This window comes from Fringilla coelebs (genome assembly GCF_963513975.1).
Source record: "Fringilla coelebs genome assembly, chromosome: 10".
NCBI lineage: Eukaryota > Metazoa > Chordata > Aves > Passeriformes > Fringillidae > Fringilla > Fringilla coelebs.
This window is the reverse complement of record NC_140036.1, coordinates 1420894-1438617: the sequence shown is the minus strand read 5'-3', so window position 1 is coordinate 1438617 and position 17724 is coordinate 1420894. Positions and strand designations below refer to the sequence as shown.

The 17724-nt window shown below is 39.1% G+C and overlaps 1 protein-coding gene across 1 annotated transcript in view; it reads right to left on the bottom strand.

Annotated features, from left to right (window-relative positions):
* Positions 1 to 266: 266 nt before the first annotated feature.
* Positions 267 to 17724, bottom strand: part of CAB39 (calcium binding protein 39) — a 44215-nt gene continuing 26757 nt past the window's right edge. The window contains exons 3-9 of the mRNA XM_084212315.1: positions 14137 to 14301; positions 10252 to 10370; positions 8165 to 8333; positions 7044 to 7103; positions 4765 to 4830; positions 3797 to 3940; positions 267 to 3005 (exon numbers count right to left, since the gene is read on the bottom strand). Coding sequence (XP_084068441.1) covers positions 2817 to 3005; positions 3797 to 3940; positions 4765 to 4830; positions 7044 to 7103; positions 8165 to 8333; positions 10252 to 10370; positions 14137 to 14301 — 912 coding nt within the window. The 3' untranslated portion in view covers positions 267 to 2816. The remainder of the gene's footprint in view (positions 3006 to 3796; positions 3941 to 4764; positions 4831 to 7043; positions 7104 to 8164; positions 8334 to 10251; positions 10371 to 14136; positions 14302 to 17724) is intronic.

Here is a 17724-nt window from a genome sequence, read left to right as displayed (position 1 = left end):
GAGACCCCAGTGACCAATTACAGACTCAGCTCCTGAAAATCAGAGAGAAGGGAAGGGCCAAAAATTTATCAACCAACCTTATCAGCTCCTGTCTCCAGCCAGGACACAGGAAATAGCATTTCCTCTTTGCCCTTGCCAAAAAGAAACAGAATCAGCAATAATCATACAACAAGGCAAGGGAGGCTACCAGCAACGAATTAAAATTGATTGCATCTTTTATACAGCTCTTTGTCTTAATTCTTTAAAAATGTTTGTGTGAGCCAGAGTTTCTTGTGACTTAAAATGATTTTGTATTTGAAAGGAAGAAAGCTGAGCCACTCTAAGGCAATAAGGGAGACCTGATACACATCCACAAGAAATTGATCCTCTTCAGTAATACAGTAAAGAACACACGCTTTTCTTCAAAATTTTATTTTAATTTAAATTATGGGGCCAGCCAGATTTTTTGGGTACGAAACATTTTCCTCAGGAGAAATGAAATGCTACCACGGAAATAGAATTACAATTGTATACATCTCTTATTAAAAAAAAAAAAAAAGAAAAAAAGAAACAAAAAACCAAACAAAAAAAAGAAACAAAAACAAAACAAAAAATAAGCTTGCATTTAAATATGCTTTAGTAATACCCTTAAGCCTTCAAGCAGATAAGAAACCACTTTCAGAACAAGTTTTTTTAATATGAACAGCACATCGAAGGAGCTTTAATTTAAATACAACTTCTTTTCGAAAGCCAACATTCAAATGTTTCCACATATTAAAAAAGTCACCATAGCCATTGATTCCAAGGCCTAATATAGAGAAACCTCTATCCCAGTCCAAATGTTTTCACTTCTTTACACATAGAAATCTTTAGCACATCTACATCTTTCTAAAGAGGAAGCCTTACGTGTTATGGTGAGTAACTTGGCAAATAATGTTTCCTCCACTCAGCTATGATAAACCAAAATATAACAGACAGTTAGTACTGAGCTGCAACACCACTCCATGCCAGCTCTGCCTGGCATCTCTGGGAAGAGTCAGCTATTTTCTTTCCTGTAAGCAAAATGATTCTGTTTGCAAAGGACACGTTAGGAACCTTTAAAAGACCACTTTTAATGTTAAGAGCAGTTTTAACCAACCGAGTGAAAACACTCAATTTTCTGGAGCTCAGGGATTTTCCTTGTGATGGCTTTCAAATCAGCTCAAACGTCACTGATTGGGAAATATTTCAAATGGGAAGAGGACAGGAAGCAAGAAACATTTTCTGTAGCATTCACAATCATTCAGTCATGCAGAATTGGAACTTCCAGACCCCAATCCATGAGTTTTTGCTTGCTTGTGATCTCAGCGTTACTATATGATGGATAGATACAATTTTAATAACATCATTTAGCTATATTTAGTAGATTCCTTTTGTATGGTCACAGTAACAAAAACATGGTGCAAAATCAGTTGAATTTTCTGGTTTTATAAATACTGATAGTTTGCAGCAATAAAGAACGAAATCAACACAAATTAGATCATTTTGTTATCCTAGGACACCTATGGAACTGCTTCTTGAGGTGGGAGGGAATGAAATCACTCACACAACTATTGTACTGAGTTATTTACTGTCAGAAATGACGCACTGCAGGCTCCCCAGAAGTCAGAGGAATCAATATTAATTTAGCATAATCCTTGCCATTTGCAGAGCTGGTGAGCACAATGCTAGTGTAATTAAATAAGGCCAATATTATCTGGTAAGAACGGAGCAGAAAGGGTTCCAGTTCTCTCTTTCAGCCTACCCTAATTGATGGCACCCCATTAGATACGTGAATACAAAGAATTTGTTTGGGTTTGGGTGTTTGTTTCCTTTTAAATGCTGCAGTACTTAAGATTGTTAAATCAGCATTTCCATGTGATCTGAAGTATTCAATTACATATGAGCGTTCATTTTGCAAAACTCAATATTAGGTAATAGTTACAGACTAATACAATAACATTCCTCTGCTGTACAAATTAAATCATATTTTAAAGAAATGAGCAGCCTAGGAGTTATATACAAAAGAAACCAGCAAGCATTGTTGAAATGAAATGCAAAATGTCACTGCTAGGTCTACTGTCTGAAATACCTTTAAAGTAAAATTAACAAAAACTCTAAGAACGTATTTCCAAGTTTACAAGTCAAGTCTCAGAAAAATCAAAATCATGTCAAAAAAAATTCTATAAAGCAGTGAAAGGCATATATACATTTTCCTTACGAACCTTGAGATTTCACTCTTTTAAAAGTTGCTAAGTTTCAATATCAGTTTATTTGCAAGACAACTGTTTATCCCAATAAGCTCACATCTTAGATATATTTCCCCTTTGATTACAAATAAAGCACTGCACATTTTTTTTTTTTTAATCAAGGCATATAATCTTATACTATGGTGCCAGGTATGCACAGGTCACATTGTGCTCATTATCTCAAACAAGGTAAGTGCAAACATACAGATTTATTCAGATTTGCAAGCATGCAACCTGTTACTTAACTACATGAACACCTTCTCTCCTAGACCAAACTAGTATCTATATGTTTGCTTTCACGAACCTAGAATCTTTCTTTTCAGGACTCCTAAAACAAGCAGTGTCTTTGAATTCTGAAATGACACAAATATCAAGAAAGTCCACATTGTGCAAGAAAGCAGCAGCTATGTTTCTCAACTTGGACTAAAAATGAAAAGAGAAAAACAAAAACCGTTCACTGAACAGCAGATTAGCAGTAATGTTCCTCATGAATCGATAAGAGTGCCTGATGCTGAATATCTAACAGCAAATGCTGAATTTGGGTTTAATATTTTAAAGGTTTATTGGAGTTTAAGCTTCTTGCTGTGCTGGTCTCTTCAAATCCCTGATCTGTTTAACTAAATAGGTCTTCTCATCATTAAATTGTTCATCCTCGGTCCTGTCATTCTGAAACTTGCTGAGGAACTCAATAAGTTTGGTCTGGTTCTTTAGAAGGATGTCTAATATAGGCTGTGTCTTGTTAGGATTGGCTACAAACACCTGCAAGAAAATAAAAGACATTGAGCACAACAGCGAGAAACAAAAGGTTAAGTTAAAAAAAATTATCTAACAAAATAACAACTGATGATGATAAATTAAAACTATGTTTTAATTATTCCAGTATCCCACCAAAAAAATTGCAAGTTTTTTAATAAAATTACTTTTTTTTTTTAATCAGGGCATAAGCTGAACATCAGTACCAAAGTAAATCTAGTCTGTGGGAGGTGGCCAGCCTCAACAGCCTCTGCAGAAGACACTTTATGGTTAAATTCTATGGCAAATGCATGGTTTCATATCATGTGCAGCATGTGATGGGAATCTCACACTTCACTGCCAAGTTTTAGACCTCCAGTTATAACTCTTAGCTGCCTGTCTGCTGCAAAGACAGAAGCCATCTGTCACAATGTTCAAATTACAATCCAGGTGACCTGACTGAAATACTGCTCTCTCTCAGAGATCATGCAGTGTGATAAAGCCACTTTTGAACTCCATGGTTTTGGATGGAATCCTGCATTCCTCCTTATCTCAATGCATTCAATTCCAAAAGCTTCTGAGAGATGCTACTCTGACAACCACATGGAAGTCCCTAAGTAGTTTCTAAATGGTTTTCAAAAGTTATCCAAGATATCAATTTGTAAAGATGGATCATAATCAAGCAAACATCAGTGCTCCCTTTATTTAATCACTTAGCAGACATTAAGGTCAGCTCCATTTAGGCTCAGTTGAGCAGTTTACTCAATTAAGCTTCTGGTCAGAATCCTTTTGTTTCACAGTGGGCTTTTGTAACATACCTTGAACACATGGAAGGCCTCAAACTGAATGTTACGACTCTTGTCTCGTAGGAGGTTCATCATTAGTTTGAGATTTTCAGGTTTACTGATGTACTTTGTCATAATTGTGAAGTTGTGTCTGTCCAGTAACAATTCACCGAGAAGCTGAAGGCAGAAAAAATGAAAAATGAAAGAATTACTAACAGAAGAATCAATGTATATAAATGCTTTCAGACCCCCTGAAGTGGTGTGGTGCTCTGTGAATGCAGCACCAGAGGACAGGAGATAAAGCAGCCACACAACTAAGTGCCCTAAATTTCCATGTGCAGGTGCATTTTCCCCCTATTTCAACGACAGTTTCTCCTTTTCCTCAGAAACTGAAAAATCACACTTGTTCCCCCTTGTTATGAATTGGAAAGAGAAGTCTTTCAATTTTTTCCCCCATGACTTTATTATTTTTTCCACTTATACAGAAGCTATTCAGCACAGAAAGAATGCCTTTTAAAAAAACCCAAAAACCCAATAAAACAGGTTAGTATATCAAATGAAATACTGACTGTTCTTTTACCACCTAAAGGGTTTAAAAGGATTTTTCCCACAAGGATCACCTTTGCTACAAGCTCTGCTTTACATTTATGTTCACTATTTTTTACCTACTTGAAGATCAGTATTGCTTAAGGCACATCATGGGAATCTTTGTTAAATTATTTAAATGTAACCAGACTTGTTGAAGGAGAAAAATCAACAAAAATAAAGAAATTTGATGAGCCATTTTTTCATAGGGAGAGAAATAACTTTGGTCTATGCTCGACAGTAAGATATGTAAGAACTGGACTAAAAAAATTAGCTGATCCCAAGAATTAAAATGTCTGAAGAATTAAAATAAATACTATTCAAGGCTGTTACAGAAACCATTTCAAATAAAGCTAACTCACCTTGAAAATAAAGGGAATCTCTTTGCATTTCAGAAGAAAATAAAATTGCCTTACCTTAAGTGACTGTCTCTTTGTCACGTAATTTTCTGAATGAAGTAACTTCTCATATTCACTGAAGAACTAAACACAGAATAAAGAGAAGGGTTAGGACTTTTTCAAGTGCCATAGGCATCTCCTTCCAAATCATTGCAACCAAGTGGAGAAGATGCAAATCCCTAACAAAACCAAACAGAATCTGAGATCTCAGCAGGTTCCTGGAAGTCACTACCCTGTCACTGCTTAGGCTTTTAAAGCATATACAAAGTTAAACATTGAATATGCTTTAAAAAATATGTATTTGTTCTTTCAAGAGACTTTAATGTTTAGATCACAGGGCAGTGGAAGGAGTTTCCTCATTATTTCTTATAGACACAGGCTGTCCAGAGCAGCTGTGGCTGCCCCATCCCTGAGGTGTCCCAGGCCAGGCTGGATGGAGCTGGGAGCGATCTGCTGTGGGTGCCCCTGGAGGGGTTGGACCAGGGCATGTTTGAGGGGACAGCTCCTGTACCCCACACTTCTCTTCACAGAGAAAAGCACAATTCTTCCCAAGAATATTCTTATCTCATTTGCTGTGCCTGTGTTTGTGCCACAGTAGAATGCAATGTGCAGATTGTTTCCCCACAGGGATGGTGTTTTGTTTCCTTGGCCTGTCGGGGCCAGGGGTGTGTGTGTGTGTGTCAGGACTGTGGCTGACAGCCATGAGATTCTGGGCAGTGTGTGCAGGGCTGAGTGCTTGGCTGTCACTGATGTATTTTCTGAAAAATCCCTTTGCCAGGATCTTTTCTCCTGAGAAGCTGAGAGACCTCAGAAACGAAATGTGAACAATAATTATCAGCTGCTGTGGAATGCGGCAGGTGCATCTCTGATTGGTCTCATGTGGATTGTTTTTACTTGATGACCAATCATGGTCAGCTGTGTCAAGGCTCTGAGCAGTCACAAGTTTTTATTAATCATTCATTGCTAGCTTTCTGATGTCTCCTTCCTTCTCTTTCTTTAGTATAGGTTTAGTATATCGCTGTCTATAATATCAAATCATATCATATCAATCGTATCATATCAATTGTATCAATAATATCAAATCATATCATATCATCAATCATATCATATCATAAAATAATACAGAACATGGAGTCAAGATTCTCATCTCTTTCCTCGACCTGGGGACCCTCAAACACCACCACACTTGGGAGATTCAGCTGAGATGTAATGTAAGGCAGTGTAATATAGTCTAGAATAATACAGTATAATAAGTAATTAATTATCCTGCCGATATCAGTGGAGTCAGTGCATCACTCTCTCCCCTGCTCGGGGTTCCCTGTGCATTCGCTGAGCTCCCAGCTCCCAGGACAGCCTGGCAAGCAGGGCTCGGGCTCCCTCTGCAGGAGAAGCCAGGCTGCCTCCCACAGCACCATGTCCAAAGCAAATTGCTTTTTCAAATTGTGCAGGGTTTTTTACAAACGCCCAAGTGACCAGCTGGAGTTGCAATTCAGTGTGTCAAAATGTGAGGACATCACCGAGTCAGGCAGGACTAAAATAAACACCTTGCTCACTCTTCAGGGTTTTTTTAATATTGTCAGGTTTTACTATTCATGAGTAGTCTAAGTTTCGTGGCTGTTACATTGTTAAATACAGTTTTACCGTGACTTTTTTTAGAAATACATTGATCAAAATCTCTTAAAATTTCAGATATGATTACACAGCAAGCAGAACTTTGCTTCAAGTAGATGAAGAGGTGAGCTGAGTATCAACTCTGCACATCTAATTTCTGAGAGCCTCTTAATTAGTTCCCAAACAGTGCCTAAAGCATAATTCAGTAGATATTTCAGGGCTAAAGCAAGTAGTTGAAAAGGGAATAATAATTTTTGTCTCCTGTTTAAAAAGCTGAGTCACTCAGACGAGATATTTGTGATTTAGTGAACATGCCTGGAGACAAACCTTTAAAAGTCAATGTGATTCCAAGTTTGTTTGTTGGATTTTATTTTAATTGCTTGTGAAGTCTGGGAGTTTGAACCAGAGTAAGATTTAAACACTTAAATATCTTTGTGGAACTGGCTCTGAATAATCTGTTGAAAGGCAAAAGGATGGAAGTCACGTAGCTGAAAATGTCAGGATAAATGAAACTCTCTAACATTATTTGTTTTGGCTTTGGGGGGGGGAAACTGAACCCCAAGTTCAGTTGATTTAATATTGTGTGGAAATCCCCAAATCCAGAGCTAAACAAGGAATAAAACCGTTTTCTTCAAATAAGATACACAGCAGCAGAGAACTCTAAATATGAAAAGGTGTCTGCTCACCCTATCGTAATGTTGTTCCAAAAATTCTGCACTTAACAACTTGTGTCTTGTAAGCAAATCCTGTAAGAAAGCACAAACCCAGTCACTAAAAATATTTAAACAGTATAAAGGCATTCTCACACAGGTAAGACACTCAATCCAAAATTCTGCTAGTTCATTAAACACGCTGCTTTAGGACATGAATGCAATTACCTGGGCACTGCTCAGGACCTTGGCATCACTTAGGGAAGATCTGTGATGGGTTACTTTAATTCACAGAGAAACAGCCTGTGAAGAGTGCTATTTATGGATCAAGGCTATATTCTGCACACAATTACACACAACCAAGGTTAACACCCAGCATTTAATATTGATTAATATCATGTCTGTTGTACCCATAACTGATTGCTTTAGGGATACAAAAATTGGGCTGTCACAGACATGTTTTATGAAAAGTCCTTTCCTTAGGATTTTTCCTCCTGAGAAGCTGAGAGGCCTCAGGAACAAAATGCAAACAATGATTGTCTGCTGCTGTGGGATGCAACAGGTGGAGCTGGGATTGGGCTCATGTGGTTGTTTCTAATTAATGGCCAAGCACAGTCCGGCTGTCCAGACTGTCTCGGTCAGAGACAAACCTTTGTTATCATTCCTTTTCTATTCTTAGCCAGCCTTCTGATGAAATCCTATTCTTTTAATATAATTTTAATATAATATATATAATAAAATAATAAATCAAGCCTTCTGAAACATGGAGCCAACTTTCTCATCTCTTCCCTCATCCCGGGACCCTTGTGATCGCCGTCACATTGGGCCACAAAAAACTTCCCCAGACAAAGCAACAGCATCAGATATCCTCAGGAGGAGTTGAAGACACAGATTTAAAGCCCCTGGCATGGGAGCACAGCTGCATTCAGGTAATGCATGATACAGCTTACCCTCCTGACAGGATTTTGGGGAGCAAATGTTGTGTATATATGTGCATTCTGAGAAATCAGCAAGAACAGCGTCCAGCTCACCCATCCACATCACACCTACGTCCTTCCCCTCTGCCCAGGCTTGTTTTGCCAAGAACAGCACCCAGAGCAGTGGGTGCACAGGGCAGGGAAGCAGAGAAGCAGCAGCTCCAAGGTTTGAGGAATTACCTTGAAGGTGGCGAACGCATCGGACGCGATGTCGAACGTGGACATCTCCACGTATCGGAAGAAGTCGTAGAACTGCTCTGACCACAAGATGATTTTAGCTAGTGGCTCATGCCTGATGCATTCTCTGAGCATTATCCCACAATTTAGAGCAATTTCTGGAGATTCGTACCTGTTCACAAAAGCCAACAGAGATTCTTTGTGAGTTTATGAAGTTTCACAAGCTGGCACTGCAGGACCACATTGCTAATTACAGCCCTCAGTACTAGCAAGTAAACAAACCCATCAAAATTAGAGGTGCTTACTTCTGCATTAAAGTCCATTTTTAAATATTTCTACTAAATACTGCTGAAATAGTTGCCAGTTACAATTACAGCCAACTGAAAGGATTTTCACAAATGGGGAAACAAGACTAAATAAAAATACTTTCTTTGCTCTCTTGTTCCATACTGGTGGGATTGCAGACATCTGGAAAAGCAGTAAATGATTTGCCTTGAAAGCTGCTTGCTTAAACATGACAGCAATTTACATAAATCCTTCCATATGAGCACGAGGGGCTAACAATACTGGACATAAATTCAGATCTCCTCCTCCTTTAAACCATTTTTCAGCATCACTGGCTGCTTGCTCATCATGGGCTCCAGCTTCTGGAGCAGTCACAGCCTCTCACATGCATTCCGGCCTCACACCTCCAGAATGCTCCCTCCTAAATCAGCAGGAGCTAATTGAAACTCTCCCCAATTTTAGGATAAAAGTATCATTGTGCATACTAAGCATTAACTAGATTACCCTACAAAAAAACCCTGAAATAATTTTCATTAAATCCTGCAATACTCTCCATTCAACCTGTCATGGAAATTTGAAATCTACTGAACTTTTTGCAATTCATGTCACAGTTTAAATTCACATAAATTTGTCTCAGTTGGATATCAGATGTAAGTTGCTAAATGCTCATTTCAAACATCCTGACCCATGAATATGAGTTTCAAAAACCCCTGTGAGGATGAAGCTCTCTGAAGTGTGACCACACAGACTAAAAGTGAGCACCAATGTGTTGCAGCCCCATTCAACCACTTGCAATGAGAACATGCTGAAAAAGCAGTTTTCTCTCTCTGCACCTCAAGTATCTTTGCCTTCTTTTGCAAATTATTTTGAAGACACATTGAATCAATAATTTCTTTTGCATTATGCCACAAATAATATTTTCTTTTGTCCCTCTGACATTTAAATGACATTACAGGCACTTAATGCTACCAACAGACATATCCCACTGGGATGAGTGCCCTTTCATACACCCTTGAGTTATCCCAGTAAGTGGAATAAGTACTCCTCAACTACAGCAAGCTTACCCAGAAGCTCTAGCCAGATTTATAAATAGCTGTATTTTTTTAAATTGTTTATTAATGTTTGATGAGCTTGTCTGTCCCAAAATAACACAGTGGAATTGCAATTTTCAGAACTTCCTTAATTAATGTTACTAGAAATGCAAGCAATTATTTTCTGCTTTCATGTTTGGGAGCTGCAGCTCTGCATGTATTCAGTATGGCAGGACCCTCCAATATCCAGCACTCCAGATATTACAAGAAGAGAGGAAGAAACAGTTGTCTGACACAACAGGCCACAAATAATTCTTTTTGGGTCAGGTTTGTGGTGGTGTGTTTGTGTCAATACAGCAATATAAATCACTATGAATAAGAAGTTTAAGACAGGCCAGCAAACTGGAAATTACTGTGGTTAAAAGGAAAAAGAACAGCCTTCAATGGTTGATGAGAAAGTTCACAAGAGAATAGTTTAAAAAGGCTCAAATAGCATATGAAAGGAAAATATCTTACTAGCCCAGCAAGAGTACTTCAGAGTACTAACAGTTCTCAATTTTCAGTTCTTTTTCGTGCAAAAGTAGATGGTTGGGGTTCTATTTCTTAAGTTTTCCTTTACTTAGGGGAATTACAGACCCCAAAATGAAGGAAAAAGAAAATAAAATGAAGCATATTGCAAAGGAAATGCAAAATTGTCAGAACTCGCTGCTTCTCCGTGCATTTACAAAGCCTTACTTCATGTAAAAGGACATTTCTGCTTCACAGTGCACATACCCTTTTAATAGCATGAATAAGATATTCTGTTGAGTGCAGATGTATTCAACTGTGGGAGTTCTTGTACCAATTTGTCTTCTGAGAATGTTGTTGAAAATTTGCGCAACATCTTTCTTGCCCTGTCAAAAACATCAGCAGTTAAACACAAAAGATGGAAGTCCACAGGCAAGTTAACAATGAAACATTATCATCACCTCGTGCAGCTGGACTGGGGGTTCTGCAGTTCAGGCAGCCTCCAGACTCTGATCTTGACCAGATTTCTCTTTCTTTATGCCCATTTCAAATATGCCAAAGCACTCAAAACATGACAGCACGTTGCAGGCAGATCACGGGGAATTTACACTCAGAAGTAAAGCCAGCTGATGTTTCATCTGGTATCTCTATGGAGCATCAATCTCCTGGGCTTATTTGATATTTGATTTTGCTAACAGCATAACAGTTTTTAACTGTGCTCTTGCCTGGAAGTGTATTTCTTCAACATTCCATTATCCTCTCCCCTTGTCTAGGGACACACAATTAAGAGTGTGCAGAGCATTTCCAACTGCAGTGTTAACATCCAACTTAGAACTGCAACTTATGAAAGTGGAATAAATAAATGAATGAATAATACACACAGAAATCATTCAGTAACCTAAAATGCAAGTCTCACACTTTTCAATGCACAACAGCAATATAAATAAGACCAGGATGTTGGAATTCAGCACAAATTATACACACAAAAATTCACAAGCACAGCAGCAGAGATTAAAAGGAACTGGTAATGTTCTTTGTTGAATAAATACACATCTCCTGTTTATTTCTTCTGAAGGACCGCAGCTGAAGATGACAAACTGGTAGATATCTAACAAAAAGGTGATTATAAACATAAACAGCTTCCATCGTCATTCAAATGCACCATTTAAAAGCCAGGTTTCTGCAATTAACTGTCCATTCTGGACTGCACAAAGACAGTGCAGGATTAGGTTATCAGATCTATTCCAGAAAAAGACCAGGCCAGCTTGTTCTAAGCTTGGACCTGCAAATGAAGGCCTGTTAAGCAACTCCACCTACAGGTTCCCTGAATGTTCTACACCAAACCTAAATGTATATAATGTTCCTTGAGAAGCTCTAGCTGTGCTGTAAATCTCCTGAGTAACACCAGGAAGCTTTTGAGTAAAATGCAGGGCGTATTTAACTAGCAAGAATTTTAAAAACATCATCAATTATTTAAAATTCTTTCAGTTTTCTAATCAGTGTAAAAAAGACTGCAGGAGAAAAAATGAAATGTTTATAAAAACGTAGGAGGACTGGAGTTTTACAAATGGCATGTTTGTGAATTACCACAGACAGTTTTGCTGGAGTGTTGTTTTCAGGATATAAGAGATTGTTTGTAAACCCTTGTTTTCTCAATTACAATTCCATTGAAAGCCAACCCAAAGCAACACCAGAACTCTTTGTTCTGACATGAGTAGAGCAGTGTTTGCAGGAATTGCTTTACTCAAACCCCACATAATATAATCATCGACTCCCATTGAGCAGCACTGAGCTGCCTGCAGTCCCCAGCCAGAACAGCATTTCCCTCTCAGCCATCCCTGGGCTGCCCATGGCACACTGCATCCCCACAGCCAGGTTTTGTCACTTTCTTGTGCCTTGCCAAGTGACCTCATGGCCCAACAAGGCCAACAGTCACGACAGCCAGAGGTGAGAGGGGCACTGTGCTTGTATTGTCTTCTCAGCAGAAGGATTCAGCTCCCCTGGGTAAAAGGCAGTTTTGTTTTGGGTGGGTTTTTTTTAATTCTTCATTTAAAAAATCCCAAAACAACAAAACAAGAAGCCCAGTTTCACCAGGGATACCATCTCTATCAGTGCAAACCAGCAAGGAGATAACTGCTAAGTGTTAGTGCTGGTAAGGAGATGGTTGTGCTGACTGCTTTGTTGGAAAGCAAGCTTCCAGGGAAGGGCAACACTTTAAACAGTCCTGGGCACAAGGCAAGAGCTGGACAATTACAGTTCTCTTCATTAAAACATCCAATTTGTTATTTTTCTAGTTTTTACTTCTTACTTTTCTATGGGTTGTTTTCACAATAGCAATTCAGATTCAAGCATATTTGAGACAGCTAAAGAGTCAAAATGAACAGTCCCTGTCTATTCCTGTTCTACAAGGAAACCTCCTTCAGAAGTGAGACTGAAAGGTGAAAAGTTTAGTTTGTCACTGAATAACCAGCAGCTGTGGTGGGAAACCTGAAAGAAAAAAATCCAGACCCACTCTTCAAGTTTAAAAACCGCCAGAAAATCAAATATGTATTTCCATCAGTAATGGAAAAAATTCTTTACAAGCAGTAAACCCACACAGGCATTTGGGATATCAAAGGCAACATCTGGCTAGCTTTGGAACAGCTGGGAAGCTGGAGCACATCTGGAGCACAGGTGTGTTGACATTAATCCTAGGTACTAACAATAGCTGGACAGTCTGCCAGCTGCCAGCCATAAAAAGCAGATGTGGTCCAGCCTAGAAAGCATGAATGACTCCTCCCTCCAAGGGGAACCATCACATCCTCCTGAAACAAAGCAGCAGAAGAGCCACAGGCAGGAAACAACTCACAATCCTTCCATGTCCCCTTAATGAAAAGCACAGTTCTCCTTAATGAGAGCAAGCCTGTGCAAATGGTTCTCATTCTTCATTACCAGGAGATAATGAAGGTTTCCTTTGCTAATAACTGGCCTGAGTAAACACCAGGCTGATACCAATCTAGAGGTCAGCAGAATCCAGATGATGTTTCGTGATTTCCTTTCTTCAGCAATGAAAGGCCATCCCAGTTCAGCATTCCCTCTCAGCTTTCCCAGGTTTCCTTGCTTATTTAACAACCTGAATGTTTTATGTATGGTATAAACACTTGTGTGGGTAGGGGGAAAATACCACTGTATTACAACTAAACACAAATCAAAGGGAGTTATGGGTGGGGTGGAGGGGAGAGAAGAAAGAACAGGGAAGAAAGCCATTGTTTTTGGAATGTCAAATTACAATAGGACTTTAAACTGTTCTGTTTGTATTGTGAGCAACTTGTTTATGAACAATCCCATTTTTAAGCAATCTTAAGTGGGATGATCTTTATGGTGGAGGCTGTGGAGTGAGATACATGGATTTGGCTCCCTTCCTAGACAACCACACGCCTCTTGTGAGACCTCAGGGAAAAGAGAAAAATCCAATTGTACTGCAACGTCTCATACCTAAATAGGGTTTTTCTCCATGGTGCTAAATTATTCCATGTGAGGTGGTGATGAATGGCACAGAGGCTTGTGGAGAGATACCTTTAAATATAAGTAAGTATTGCTGTTTTGAAATGATCAATAAAAATTTGGGTTTTTTTTTTTAATAAGCAGAAAAAAAAGACAAGGAAACCAAAAAGGTTGCATCACTTGTTTCTAAAAAAAGAGAAATACTGGACTACTAGTAAAACTAAGAGGTTTAAATTATGTATTTAAACTTCTTATAAGTGTTACAATAATTCTATTACATTTCCTAGTAATTTGATGTAGCAAGATGAACATAGAGATACATCTTGCAGTATTAAGGTTTGTGTTCACTACAGAGTTACTACTAAGAGATTAAACCTTCTGTGTACACAACAATTCAGAATTATTCCATAATTTTAACAGAACTGTACCACCAGATGAGAGGTTTATCTGCTTCAAATCTGTGTTGCTTATATGTCTAAACTCACAGATTTCACATTCCATAGTTCCTCAATCTTCTATGCAGTTTGGAACAGTCTCTTTGTAATGGATGTGTCATAACCACAAAATAAAAGCTGAAGACTGAAACATCTTAACCATTAAAGTGGCAGGAATTCAGATGTGTTTATTTTAACATACAGAACAGAAGAAATGTCAAACCTCCTTTCTTACCTCAAAATCAATGAGCTGCAAGTCAGCTACTAGGGTACTAAGAAGACCACTGTTGTATAGCTCCTGAGCAAGCTGTGCCACAGCTTCTGTTTGGGGTTCCTTTTCATTTGTGCCATACAAGATTTCTTTCATGGCAACAAGGTTTTTTGAGACCTCCTCTGTCGCCTAAAGAAAATGGGAAAACAATACAGTTAGAGAACAATGCCATTTGTCTGACTGCACACTCCTTTATTCTTAACATCTGCAAACTTCCACTGGGGGGGAGGAATAATCAGGAAATGACAATCTGGTAAAAAAACAATAGATATTCTTTCTGCAAATAAGACTGTTATGAGACTGCTATTTAAAAAAAAACCCCAAACAATACAAAGCAGAGGCAAGACATACACAATTTAGTTACCAAAGGTAAAAACCTCTTCCTTTTTACTGCCTTTTAACTTCCCATTCAAAAAATCCCCTAAAGAGCAGCAGTAGTATGAAAAGAACCTGACAAAATTTCCACTCTGTAAAACAGTTGTGTAGGATCAGACTGGAAAACATGACATGGAGCCTCATGCCTGTGCCTAGGGAACTGCTCAGAGACACCAAACATATTCCTGCTGTAGATTTTGTACACATCAGGTTTTGCCAAATCCTAGGCTCCCATTCCAGTTACTGTAGGTGAAGTCTTTCCAACAAACAAAACCTCAAGGAGAGTCAACTTTTAACTTACAGGTTATCTCAGCACACAAGAACAACCTGGCCAAAAGACCCACAAAGACATACACTCAAAAGGACACAATTAAAGGTCTAAAACCCTTCCCTGATTGAAGCCCACTTTACAGAAGCCAGACAGGTCTGACTTGTCACTTGTGAGGAATTCCTAAGTTGCCAGGATGAGCTGGAGCAGCATCTAGCAGTGGAAACACAGTTATCTCACAAGTAAAACTAAAAAAAAAAAATATAAATCAAAAACAATACTTCTAAACACCCACTTCTGAATCTTAAATCATAGTTGTATTGGACCAAAAAAAGAACTACTCCTTTCAATATATATGTTTACTGAGCTTGGGGGCAAAATGCTGAAAATGATCATCATAAATAGCTGGTTTAATTATAATGGTTCTTCACATGCCTAAAAAGCCTGAATGGTTTGTAAGTGCACTGATTTTTAGTAATTAGATGAACCTGCCAACAAAGTATGCATACAATTGAATGTAAAGTATTCATGACTGATAGCTCACAGAAAATTAATAAAGTGAAAAAATTACCACTTCCTGGACATTGTCAGTCTTATAAAGGGTGTGTAAAAAGATTTCTCATTTGTGCTTTTTATCCAGAGAGGCTTAGGATCAGCATGACCCATGCACTATTCCAGCTAAAGCCATTCCAGCTTTGCTAGGTATGCAAGCAAGGATCCCATGACCTTTAAGGAGGCTCTGTATCATTTTTAGCTCCTCCACAACTTTCCACTCCTGCCCCTTCAGTTCCTAGTCCCAGCTGTCTCCTCCTCAATCGAAATCCCAAGGGATTTTCTGTGCACTGTAGGTGAGACAGCAAGAACCAGGTGCTCAGTGAGACCACTTTGATTCACACCAGCTCCTGAAGAGGTGAAATGAGAACACCAGCTCCCCATGCTGGAGCAGAATTACACCACACAATTGTTCTCTGAAATTCAGAGGAAACAGCTCTTTTGTAGAAGAACAGGAACACTGTCAGACATGGAGATATGAAGAGATATCTTTGATGGATGGCTAAAAGGGAAGAGGAAGCAAAGTCTGTCCCTGCACACTAATGTAGAAAGCAAATGAAAAGAGGAAGAAAGGCAGCTCAAGGAACTGCCTGTTTCAGCTGAAACCATGGCAGTATGGAGGGCATGCCTGACATTAAGAAGGCCAGTGGAGAATTTGTCCTACCAAAACCCCAGGGAAGAGGACAAGCCTCCCCACCCTAACTTTAATACCTGCACTTGAGGGCTCTCCCTCACCACCAGCCCAAGACAGACACCAGCAATGGAAATGCTTGCAAACCAGGCAGAAAATAATGCAGTGTCCAAACACTGAGGGTTTATAAAACCAAAAAGCCTTCTAGCCCAACATGAGTTTGGGAACTTCAGTAAGAGACAGGAGGACCTCAGTGCTCCTCACAGCTGTCAAGACCACCTGCATGTGCTTCACTGGAACCTGGCATGGCACGAAGCTTTAGAGGGAAGCAGCAGTGAGAGACACAAAACCAGTGAGTCACTGAGGTTGGGAAAGACCCTTAAGCTCAAGGCTGCCACTAAACCACATCCCTAAGAAGCAGCACAGCCTAGGCTGGAAGAAACTGCTTTAGACTACTAAAATTATTCACCCAGGACACGTTCAGAGCTATAGCTGGTTTATCTTTTGGATAGATGTTTTCATTAATAGTGCAGTTTCTGTAACTGCATTATCCATGTGTAGAGAACCCCCAGGCACTGGGGTTCCATGGGCCTGGAGTCTGCCAAGCTCTCTGGAAATATTTCAGGACTGGCCATGTGTTCTGTATCTTTTTCTACTGTTCACAAACCCCAAATCGTCCAGCTGTACAACTCTAGATCGAGTATTTGGGGTTTGCACTGCTTACCATTTAAGGAAATACTGAATTTTAGGGTATTTCACTGATCTGTCCAGAGACTGCAATCAACCATAGCTATAAAGACATGCAGCTATTCTGGTGTAACAGTAATTAATATGTGTGACTTCATGGTGTCTGCTTTTATTTTCAAATAGTATCTTCCTGTCCTTCATGAACATAGAGAAGTAAGTGCTTTCTTTATTTTCCTTGCTTTACATTTCACTTTTGTAGTGTGGCTTGTCCTCAGATGGTACCTCAGGAGGCATCAGGATGCTTGAGGCAGGGCCACCTGATTGCTGCCAAGCTGAGCAGGCTGATGGCCAGCCATGCTCCCAACAGCTCCATGGATGGACACTGCACCACCTCTGCAGGCAACCTGTGCCAGTGCCTGAGCACCACACAAAGCACCTGCCTTGCATCACTCCAGCTTCATTGCTGGGAATCTTCTGGAAACTGAGCTTTTCTGGAAGTATTATACCAGTAACCAATCTATCATAGTCTATCAACTGTAGCACTACACTTCCATAAAATATAACATCCTTGTACTTCTTCTACTCCAAAATCCAACATCAAAAGGACTAGGAATAAACTCTAACAAATTTCTAGAACCTCCTTACTCTTGTAGATTCCATGAACTCTCAGACATATTCCAAATACAAGATGTGCAGACCCATTTTTGCCATTCCCCATGCAGAATGGAATTCAGATAGTTACACTGAAAAATATAATGCTATGTTAAATATTGCTGCGAGGAGACAAGTAAAAAACCACTAAAAACAAAATCAAGAAAGATAAGAGAAGCTTGGCTAGCACTACTTGCAAGGTTTTCTAAGATACTGAGATCTAAATTGCCTAATGCACTGCTCTCTTTTAAGAGGGGAAAAAAAACCTCTAGAGGGAAAGATCAAAATACACAATGAGGATCATCCAAAAACCCATCATCAAAAGTGGAACTAACATATGTGCAGATAGATAAAATATACCCAGTACAATATATGACCAAGGTGTATT